We start from the raw sequence: 12,014 nt of genomic DNA, 5'->3' as shown, positions 1-12,014 counted from the left end.
AAAACAGCAGCGCTCAAAAATATGTCAATAAAAGAAAAAAAAGTCCTCTAGTGAGATGCGACAAACACTGTGGAGAGGGTTCAGTAGGTCTGCCACCAGGGGGAGTCAAACATACAGCCTCTTACCTAATGTATATAGTTAAACAGCCGTTCAAACAAATATGCTGCTGTTGTCTGGTCTGATGATGTAAATCCCACCGACTTCAATCACAAGGTATATTCCAAAAAAGATGGAAAGATAATCATTGCGCAAACATCTTACACAAGTTTAAAAAATTAGGTGCAGAGTATAGAAAAAGTCCTCTAGTGAAATGCATCAAACACTGTGGAAAGGGATCAGTAGGTCCACTACCAAGGAAAGCCAAACATACAGCCTCTTACCAGATGTATATGCTTAAACAGCCGTCAAAACTAATGTGTTGCTGTTGCCTGGGCAGTGGATCCAACGATATAACCCCACCAGTTCCAATCACACAGCACATTCCAAAAGAAATGGGAAGGCGATCATTGCGCAAACATTTTTCATAAGTTTATTAAAAAATATAAAACAGCAAACAGGGTACTCACACTTTCCCTTGTAAAATGAGCGTAACAAATGGTCACAGTATGGCAAGAACTTGTTTCCAACCAAAAAATGGCCATCCTCCAATGTTGTAGGCACCAGCATCAAGTAGCTAGCTTCCTCCCAACGTGTTTCGTTACAATTAACATCATCAGGTGCGTGGTCACATGACGCATGCCCACTCTACATATAGGCAGAGCACCGGAAATGGAGGTCAAAGGTCGGAAATAATTTTTAAAATACATGAACCACAATAAAAGAGGATATTCTCCTTATGCCTATAAACTTGTCCCATGTGTTTAATCACAAAAATTAGGTGGCACTGAGGTGAGAGCGATGTGAGAAGCGACAGCTTATTCAGCAATTCCGGGCCGGAAATGACGCGGCACCGGAAACCGGGAGTCGTCATCGCTCAAACCAAAGCACCGGAAGTAACCTCATCAACACATTAGTGCGTTCCAGGACATAACAAAAATGAACACCCTATGCACTTCAACATGCCCAGAGGGCGGAGCGAACATCCTAAAACCACAATTGTAAAGGCATGAAAACCCTGTGTATATACTGGCCATCCAAACCTCTATTAAAAGGCTTAGATTGAGAATCAAAAATTATAGCAAAATGGCGAGGACATCAATACATGACACAAGGCACCGATGTCCACATCACCCAATAAAATCACAAATAGATGTGACAAATATATATCAAAAACAGATAACATCAAAATATAAAACTAAATATAAACCAAAATATGTAATAAAAAAATAACCCCTAATCCATAGACCAAGGATTATACAAATGTTAAAAACATATGTCATTAAAATCAACTGGAGGTCGGCTGAAAATTCAGCCAGAAACAAGTCATACCACTAAAAATGCAGTGAATACAAATCAACTATTATTTAAAGGAATTCATGTCCCAATCGACATTCAAGCCGAAGGGCCTATAATAAGATTTATACTGAAAAATCCATTTAGTTCCAAAACGGGAAATACTCCTCCTAACATTGTCACCCCTCCAATGGGGATGATACTGTTCGATTGCCATGAAGGAAGTCCCCATCGGGTTCCTCCCATGGCATAAATCGTAATGTTTTGAAAGGTTATGCTTGGGAAAACCTTTTTTTATGTTCGCAATGTGCTCCTTCATGCGAACCTGGAAAGCACGGACAGTGCGACCAATATAAGGCAACCCGCATGGACATGTGATAACATATACTACATTCTTGGTTGTACAAGTGAGTAAATCATCAATATCATAAGATTTAGATGTGATATTGGATTGGAAGGAGGTATATTTCCTGTTTTTAAGAGAATTACCTGAACGAACAGTGCACCATTTACAGGGAAAAAAACCTTTAAGTTAGGTAAAAAGAGAAAAGGAGATTTTCTCTGGGGGATTAATGATGTTAGGAGCGATCTGCAGTCTAGCAGGAAGGATTCCCCTAAAAGTAACCATTGGTTTTTCAGGTAACAGGGGCCCTAAAATCCTATCGTTCCCAAGTACCCCCCAATATTTTCTTAAAATATTTTTTATAGCATAATGCTGTGTTGAAAAGGAAGTAAAAAGGGAGAACTTAGTAGAAAAATCTGTGGACGTAGGATTATTCTCTTTAGGACGTGGGACTAACAAATCCACCCTTTCACAACCTATTCTTTCATTGACATATTTTTGAGCGCTGTTGTTTTGTTTGTATATAGTGATTTATGTAGCCACTCTCTGGGTGGAGACCAAACCTGATTTAGGCCAGGCAAGTCTGCAGTATCATGCTTGTGATAGTATGTTCAACACGCGCTCCAAGCTCCCTGTTTGTCTGCCCTTTCTGCTAGTTTGGATTATCTTGTTGACGACCTCGGAATGGATATCAAATACACTCAGAACTCTGCCTACCATTTGACTATGGATTTGACCCTGACTTTTCTGAACCTTGCTTACCTTGTACCTGGACTGTCATTAAACCAATTTGCCTGTCTGCCAACCGCAAGTAGCTGTTTTCTGTGTTTAGTTCGTGCCTGCCCCGGCTTGGTAGTCAGGCACTTTAACATTGCGTATAAGTCCTGGGAGAAACATAGTATCTGTAGGCCTTATGGGAAAGGGGGCTGCTATAGGGGAAGAACACAGTAGCTAGCTACAGCCTGACCACCTGTGTTAGGGGTAAGCATGACACCGACAAGTTCTTGGAGGAGTGGTCCTGGGGAAGGGACTGGGTGATGAAGCTTGTCGGTTGATTGTTTTGTCTGTGAAGACATCGGTGTGTGGTTTTTTCCTTTGGATTATACTGAGCTATGTGTGAAGTGCTTGACTCAAAACCAGCACCTGATTCCAACATTTTGAGGGGAATGTTGAAGCAGTGCACTTTTATTTGACTCTCTAAATTGTGTATGAGGTGTTGGATTTTTGGTAGCTTTACCTAGGGTCTGAAATGTTTTTCCAACTTGGATTTGTGGCTTTAGCACCTACTGCAACTATTACAATGTTTGCTATAAGGCTCATGAGAGGTGGGATATGAGGGGCAAATATTTTTCCCTGGCAACCCCTAGAAATAAGTGATAAGAGATATGGTTTACTTTCTTGCACCAGTACAAGTCTGAAATTGGATTTGGTTGAACTTATTTGCACTAATACATTATAATTACACATTGCTAGAATTTGTTTTAACATTTAATTTTTCAGTTTTAAAAATAAATGATTTATTCAATTTCATGACATTAGTGATCTATATACCACTAATATTTCTGACATTGTTTTCTCTGCAGTTGTGATGGACATTCAGGACTCCGCCCATGTATCCTGTAAACTGTACAAGGGTCTCTCTGATGCTCTTATCTGTACAGATGATTTCATCACCAAAGTGGTTCAGAGGTATGCTTACATTCAGATTCTAACCATATTTTATCATCAGTCCTATCATTCTGTTAACCTAGGATAATTTTAACAGAAATACAGTGCAGTCATAAAGTATTCAGACCCTCTTCACTTTTTTCATTGTTATGTTGCAGCCTGATACTACAGTTGTCGAAATTCATTTTTTTCCCTGATTATTCTACACTCAATGCCCCAAAATGACAATATGAAAACAGAATTTTAGAAATGTTTGCAACCATATGAAAAAGGAAAAACTGAAATATCACATTGGCTTAAGTATCAGAGCAAAAGCCATGAGGTCAAAGGAACTGCCTGCAGAGCTCAGAGACAGGATTATTACAAGGCACAGATCTGGGGAAGGGTACAAATACATTTCTGCTACAGTGAAGGTTCCCAAGAGCACAGTAGGCTCCATAATTCTCAAATGGAAAAAGTTTGGCACAACCAGGACTCTTCCAAGATATGGTCATCTAGCCAAACTGAGCAAGAGAGGTGTTCAAGAACCCGATGGCCACTCTTACTGACATCTCCACAAAGGAGATCCTTTGTGGAGATGGGACAAAGTTCCAGAAGAACAACGATCGCTGCATTCCTCCAAAGTCTGGGCTTTATGACAGAGTGGCTAGATAGAAGCCTCTCAGTGTAAAACGCATGAAAGGCCGTCTGAAGTTTGCAAAAACACCACCTGAAGGACTCTGACTGTGAGGATTAAGATTCTCTGGTCTGATGAAACCAAGATTGAAACGTCATATCTGGAGGAAACCAGGCTACGCCCATCACCTGGGGGGGGGGGGGTGTTTCAGCAGCAGGGACTGGACAGGGTTAAGGGGGAAAGCAGAATGGAGAAAAGTACAGAGATATCAATGAAAAACTGTTCCATGGCGCTCAGGGCCTCAGACTGGGACGAAGGTTCACCTTCTAACATGACAAGAATTCGAAGCATACAGCCAATACAGGAGTGGCTTAGTGACAACTCTGTGAATGTCCTAGTGTGGTCCAGCCAGAGCCACCAATGGTCCCCATCCAAGATAACTGAGCTTGAGGGGATTTGCAAAGAATGCAGAAAATCCCCCAGTCCAGGTATGTGTATCTTTTGGAGTCGTACACAAAAAGACTTGAGGCTGTAATTGCTGCCAAAGCTGCTTTTAAAAGTACTGAGTAAAGGGTCTGAATTCTTAAAGTGGAAAGGTTTTAAAAGTTAGTTACAGTATTTGGAGCTGCTGGCTTTTATTTTTTTGTGATCATTTTTTTTTCTTTTTAATAAATGCACAGACATTTCTAAAATTTCATTTTCACTTTGTCATTATAGGGTACTGACTGTTGATTACTGAGCAAAAAAAAGGAATTTAAACAACTGTACTATTAGGCTGTAACATTACAAAATAACAAAAAAGGAGGTGGTCTGAATATTTTAGGAATACACTTTATGAAATCTATAGAAATATGCAGGTAGGTCTGTATAGAATAATCCTCTTTCTAGTTTCCAGTGTTGCTAAATCTATTAGAATTCACCCAAAGCTTAATTTTAAGCAAACATACTGTGAGGCTGCTCTTTGTTATTGAAAGCATTTAATGGTGACAGGGGAGTTTTTCTATGAATATGTATGTTGCAAAAGTTTTCCTGTTTGTGCAAAGGAAATTAGGTTAGAGTTGTACACCTTTGTCCGAGGAATAAGGAGGTAATGCAGTGCGATTCTAAAAACTAAGAGTGAAAACTCGCTACTTTGCAGGGGCTAATAGTTGAAGTGGTAATGTTTCTACCCACATATACTATGGGTATGGAAAGGAATCAACCCCCCCTTTTAAAATGATCTAAGTTCCTTTGCAGCCTAAAATAAAGACACACATTTTTTGTGTTATCCAGCTGTATTTACCCAACTTATAACATCCAAGTGAAAGATATATCACCAACATGTCAGAATTTTTTTTTTTTTAATTCAAAAATGGTTTTACTGAGTTGGAAAAAGGATCCTCACCTTTTGCTTTAATTACAGCCTTTAGTCTGTTGGGATATATGTCTGCTAACTTTGTACATCTAGACTTTGCAATATTTGCCCACTCTTCCTTGGAGAGCTACTCAAGTTCAGATAAATTTCATGGTGACCTGGGGGGCTTAGCTTGATGGCGGAACGAGCGGCTGCTTAGACCCACAGCTCCGGCTCTAATCACCAATCCTGCAAGGTGTCCTGTCTCCTGCCGAATGGCACTGTGTCTATTCCCCAACGTGGTGGGCATCCTCCTGCACCAAAATGATGGTCTAATTCGGGGCGCCCGCGCCCCCATCCACAGTGGAACAGCTGACCAGGTTCTGTAGGCAAGATGGCGCCGACCCCTCAGCCGTGCTTGCAACCACACTGCAGCCTGCTCTCCTCTACGCAGGCTTCTTCTACATAGGTGAGTGACGCTATCCCTGCTGCCTTCTCTACACTATCAGTCCCTCTTTCACCTCGACACTCCCCTCCCTGTATAGAGAATGGCCATTATTCTGATCCACCTTAGGGCAGAACCCACGCTGGCACACATTATGCTGGCTAGACTCTAAAGCCTCTCTCACAACCCAAATAAAAAAACATCCATATTGATTTCTCCCTGTTGGAGTAAGATGTACAAAATTTGTGAGAAAGAACAGAACCCCTTATCTGCCACACTGCATACAGCCACAGATGCGCTGGTGACCCTCAGAGCTAAATTGGATGACCTAGAGAATCATTCCTGCAGGAACAATCTCTGCTTTGTGAGCTTCCCTGAACGTTCTGAGGGTTCCCGCCCTGAATGGTTTCTTTACTCCTGGCTGAGGGATGTCTTTGGATCTGGCGCATTCTCATTGACTTTTGTCATCGAGAGAGCACACCGCACTCTTCCTGGTCCTCCTCCCTCAGTGGCCCCTCCACGCTTCCTAATCGCACGAATCCTTAGTTTTTAAGACTAAGTCGCTATTCTACGCCGTGGTAGGGAAAAAGGGCCGCTCAAATATAAAAGCAATACTATATGCATCTACCCTGACTTCTCTGGTAAAGTCCAGTGCCAACGCACTTGTTTTGTGGCTGTGAAAGATCGTTTATGCATCGAATGCCTGCAGTATGCTATGCTTTTCCCTGCTAAGTTGCGAATCATTTTTATGATGAAAAGGTTCACTTCTACACTAACCTGAAAGAAGCTATATCCTGGCTAGATGACCATTTTGGAGCAGTACCTAGATGCAGATGCAATTGATTCTGGCTGTTCTAACTACCTGGTGTATCCTGTGAAGGACATCCCCCGCCCCTTTTTTTCTCCCTGCTGATTTGGGTTACCGCTACGCTACGCCTGGATATGGGCCCCAGCATACTTTACATACTATTTTCCCTGGATCTCCTGATGTGCATCATGTCCCCTATAACACCTTGTGCCTTTTTCTAAAGTTAAAGTTCCCCTTTATGCAAGGACCATTTGGAGGATATGGAGGACGCAGCTGCGACTGTGACTGAGTCACAGGTTACGTTTGGTACTCACAACCCATCCAGAGCGTCAAAGGTTTTTCCCTTTCCCGCGTACTTTGACAACATGGTCTAAAAAGAGTGGGACCGCCCAAAGCGTTCCCCTGGGGTGCCTAAGCGGATTGCTAGACGTTACCCCTATGAGGTGTCCCTTATCAAAAAGTGGACTGTGCCACCTACGGTGGACCCTCCGGGCTCAAGACTGAATAAAGCTACCATGATCCCAGTGTAGGATTCTCCATCCTTTAAGGATCCAGCGGATAGAATGGCAGAGTCTGTGGCCTGCAATATGTACTCCCTGGCCTAGTCTGCACTAAGACCTGAGTTTACTGTTGCCCTTGTCTCACAAACTTTGACTGAATGGGCTAAATTGCTACGCAGTGACCTGGAGGGGAAACAACTGCCCCTGCCTTTGCCAAGCTGTTGGACCAGCTGGTGCAGGGGCTGCAATTTCTTTGCGATGCTGCGCTGGATACTGCTCCCATATTGGGTCGACTGTCCATTTTGGCAGTGGTCCGGCGTATACTTTGGCTATAGTGCTGGTCTGCAGATCACACCTCAAAGAAGGCCTTGACTGATCTGCCTTTTCATGGAGATCGCCTGTTTGGGGCTACCCTGGAGGACATCAAAAGTCTCACAGGGGGGTACCTTTCTCCCACAGGCTAACAAGGGTAAGGACCCTCGTCGCAGACGGGGTCCCTCCTTTTTCAGCACACAAGAAGTTTTTTCGTCCCTCAGGGTCAGTCGTTAGGGCTTGGTCCTTCAAGGCTCCCTCGGGTGATCCTAAAAGACCCTGGTCTGGCAAACAAAAATCGAGTTTCTCCAGACCTGAGGACAAGGCTCCTTCGGCCTGAAGGTGCGCCCTCACCTGTATCTGGGGTAGGGGGATGTCTTTGCCGGTTCCCGGACCTGTGGCTATCCCGGATAGTACAACAGGGAGTAATAGTTACGGTTCTGTGTGCGGAACGTTTTCAGGGCTTTTATTCAAACTCGTTTATGGTCCCCAGGAAGGAAGGAAGGCAAGGTGCGTCCAATCCTGGACCTGAAGGCACTGAATTGCTTCGTATGAATTCAATAATTCAAGATGGAATTTGTTTGCACGGTGGTGGCTTCCCTACATCAGGGGGAATTCCTGGCCTCCATAGACATCAACAATGCCTACCTTCACATCCCAATATGTGCAGGACAACAACAGTTTCTGCGCTTTGCCATGGTAGAGGATCATTATCAATTTGTTGCGTTACCCTTTGGTCTCGCCTCTGCTCCTTGGGGCTTCACAAAGGTGTTGGCTCCGGTCCTGGCATTGTTACGCCAGCAGGGGATATCGGTCCTGGGTTACCTAGACGATCTGCTTCTCCATGCGGAGTCTCCCACGGTGCTGGTGACGAAATTGGAGATCACCATGAGAACTCTGGAAGAGTTCAGGTGGATTCTGAACCTTCAGAAGTCGTCCCTGGTCCCTTCCTTGAGACTGTACTATCTGGGCCTGACTTTGGACTCGTCCTCAGTCAGGGTGTTTCTTCCTCCAGGAAAAACTTGAAAACTCCAGACTGCGATTCAGCTGTTGCTGTCCAGCAAATGGTCGTCCTTGCAGACTTGTATGAGAGTTCTGGGACTGATGGTGTCGTCCTTCAAGGCGGTCCCCTTTGCTCAATTCCACAGGAGGATCCTCCAGAACGAAATCCTTCTCTAATGGAACAAGAATCCACATTCCCTGGACAATCAGATCCAGCTGAGCCAGGTGACCAGGGAGCCCCTGATCTGGTGGCTTCGGTCCCCGATGCTCAGGCAAGGGAAATCCTTCCTCCTATATATTGGACAATGTCACCACGGATGCCAGTCTGTCTGGGTGGAGAGAGGTTCTCGGCAGGTTGTCTGCTCAAGGAGTCTGGTCCCTAGTGCACTGGACCAAGCACCTGCAGGGTTGTCCAGTGCGCATTCAATCGGAAAAATGCCACGGCCGTGGCTTATGTAAATCGCCAAGGGGCACCAAAAGTGTCCTTGCATCCCTGGAAGTGGCAGGCATCCTTCGGTGGGTAGAAAGCTTTATTCCAGCTCTCTCCGCTGTTCACATTCCAGGAGTGGAAAATTTATTTGAAGGCGGATTACCTCAGTCAACAGGCCTTGGATGCAGGGGAATGGTCCCTCCATCCGGAGGTGTTCCAGCAGTTGTGCCTTCGTTGGGGCACTCCAGATGTAGATCTGTTGGCGTCTCGGATTAACAGAAAAGTGCAGAGGTTTGTGGCTCCTCGCGGAGCCTAGTACACAGACCTGGTCAGGCTAGTCGCAGACGCTCCTTGGAGACGTCCTCTCAGGGGGGATTTACCGTCTCAGGGGCCAATCCTGCTTTATGGTCGCTGGCTTTGATGGTTTGGCCGTTGAAAGCCAGGTGCTGAAGGACAGGGGTTTATCTGCTTCAGCGATTCTCACTCTGTTTAGAGCGAGGAAAGCAACTTCTAGAAAGATCTATCATCGTACGTGGAAGTCGTACATTGCATGGTGTGAGTCCCTTGGGACCCACCCTCGCTCCTATTCGGTGGCTCGAATCTTGGCTTTCCTTCAACGGGGAGTTGATCAAAAGTTGGCCTTAAGTACTATCGATGGTCAGGTCTCGGCCTTGGCTATTGTCTTCCAGAGGCCATTGGCCACCCATTCCCTGGTGCGTAGTTTTATCCAGGGGGTGCGACACTTGGTACCTCTGGTGCGACCTCCGCTACCGCCATGGGATCTTAATTTGGTGCTGTCAGTTCTGCAGAGGCCTCCCTTTGAGAATATTCGGGAGGTCCCCCTGCTTACCTTGTCTCAGAAGGTGGCCTTCTTGGTGGCTATCACTTCTGCGCGCAGGGTGTCTGAACTGGCGGCGCTGTCCTGTTGTTCTCCTTATCTGGTGGTTCACAAGGACAAGGTGGTACTTCGGCCGGATCCGTCTTTCCTGCCGAAAGTGGTTTCCAGTGTTCATCTGAATGAGGACATCGTGTTACCTTCCTTGTGCTCTAAGCCTAAACATCATAAGGAATTTGCTCTGCATACCCTGAATTTTGTTCGGGCGATCAGGGTGTATTTTTCGCCTACCGAGTCTTTTTACAAGTCTGACTCGCTCTTTGTGCTCACGGATGGCCTGAAGAAAGGGCTGCCTGCGTCTGCTGCGACTATTTCCAGATGGATCAGAAAGACAGTGGTGCTGGCTTATTCCATTAAGGGTCAGGTTCCACCTTTCCCTGTCAAGGCACACTCTACTCGGGCGCTTAGTGCTTCCTGGGCTTTTCGCCATCAGGCGTCTGGTGTGCAAGGCGGCGACTTGGTCGTCTGTTCACACCTTTACCAAATTTTATAAGGTGGATGTGATGGCATCTGCGGATGCCTTCTTTGGCCGCAAGGTTTTGCAGGCTGCGGTTTAGGGGGCCTCTTGGCCTTACTTGAGGATGTTTTTTTTTTTTCTGTTTGTTTTCAGGTGAACCTCATCTAGTTGTTCTGATGTGTCCTGTGTTGCCTGGTTGGCCATGTTGGCCTTGGGGACTGTTTTTTTCTTTGTTCTGCTGTTCCCGCCCCTCATTTTGGTACTGCTTTGGGACGTCCCTACTGATATGCATCAGAGGACTGCGTCCGTCAATGAACGATAGAGAAAACTGGATTTTTGACTTACCGTAAAATCCTTTTCTCTTAGGTTCATTGACGGACGCAGTACCCGCCCCTCTAATTTTTTGAGTGGGTTGGTGTGCTTTTCTCTGACCCTGCTTTGATACAAAACTAACATCCTATGCATGAAGAGAGAGGGTATACCCCCAGGGACTGCCCATAGGCATAGCCAGAAATTCTTTCTGCCTAGTGTCCTACTCCTGTAGGTGGCAGTATTACCTTACTGATATCAGAGGACTGCGTCCATCAATGAACCTAAGAGAAAAGGATTTTACGGTAAGTCAAAAATCCAGTTTTTCGTGCTAGGTCTTACCGTGTAATGTGCTGTCTTCTCTCCCCCTCTCCCTCCCTGTCCGTCAGGAATCCCCTGTGTGAACCGAGTAAGTGTTTGTAAAATCCTAGAATCCACTATATTATTAGTGTTGTATCATGTCCAATGTGTATATTCCTGTATTATAATTGTGCCAAATACCTTCGTTACAGCGCCACTCGGCCCTTCTGTGACCCCCTGAAGCTCTCTTCTATTAGTATTATATAATGTCCAATGTGTGTGTTCCTGTATTATAATTGTGTCAAATACCTCCGTTACAGCGCCACTCGGCGCTCCAGTGATCTGCCGAAGCTCTCTTCTACGCAGAGGGGAGGAGCTGAGATTCCCTGCTGACAGCTGGGAGAAGAGAAGGAGAGCAGCGGTAGATCAGCTGAGCGCCAAGCGGCGCTGTACCGAAGGTATTTGACACAGTTATAATACAGAAACATACACAATGGACATTATATGAAACAGTAATAGAGTGGATTCTAGGATTTTACAAACACTTTAAACTAGGGCTTATTTTCGGGGTAGGGCTTATATTTCAGCCCTCCCTGAAAAATCACATTTCGGAGAAACACGGCATATTATAATTTATTTTAATACTCACTAGGACAGGGCACCACTTTATTGATTTAAAGTTGCAAATTTTCAAGATTCAGAGAACTTGATCCAGTGGTAGCAGTAGTTCACTAGCACTTATAGTCACACGTTTTATATTAGCCTACTCACCGTGGCAGCGCACCAATGCCTCAAAAATATTCACGACTCCTATATACTTCCCTGATGGCCCGCATCCGGGTTAACTTTCATGTTACTAATGCTTTTCTAATCTCTAGAGGTAATAGGCAGAGGTGTCCTTTGTCACTCACTCCTCTTATTTGCCTTAGCTATGGAACCTCTCAATAATCCGTATCGGTAGCGTCCCTTTAGGTAGAGGTCTTCCTAAATGCACTATAGAGGAGCGTATTTTCCTTTACACAAATGACACCTTGGTCTACTTGGCTGATCCTCATGACTCCCTAAAACATCTCTTAACTGAAATTAACACCTTGGTGATTATTCTAGATTTCGGGTGAACTGGGACAAGTCCACCCTTTTTCCTTTTAGACCAACCTGCTGTCCCAAATGCAACTACAAATTAAACGATGGATGGACCTACCTC

At 44.9% G+C, this 12,014-nt stretch overlaps 1 protein-coding gene across 1 annotated transcript in view; it reads left to right on the top strand.

The window, feature by feature from the left end:
- Positions 1-12,014, top strand: part of MED1 (mediator complex subunit 1) — a 255,618-nt gene that overhangs the window by 221,342 nt on the left and 22,262 nt on the right. Inside the window, exon 16 of the mRNA XM_082272995.1 lies at positions 3,319-3,424. Coding sequence (XP_082129121.1) covers positions 3,319-3,424 — 106 coding nt within the window. The remainder of the gene's footprint in view (positions 1-3,318; positions 3,425-12,014) is intronic.

Source organism: Pelophylax lessonae, assembly GCF_965119305.1.
Source record: "Pelophylax lessonae genome assembly, chromosome: 11".
NCBI lineage: Eukaryota > Metazoa > Chordata > Amphibia > Anura > Ranidae > Pelophylax > Pelophylax lessonae.
This window is presented reverse-complemented; position numbering and strand designations above follow the sequence as displayed.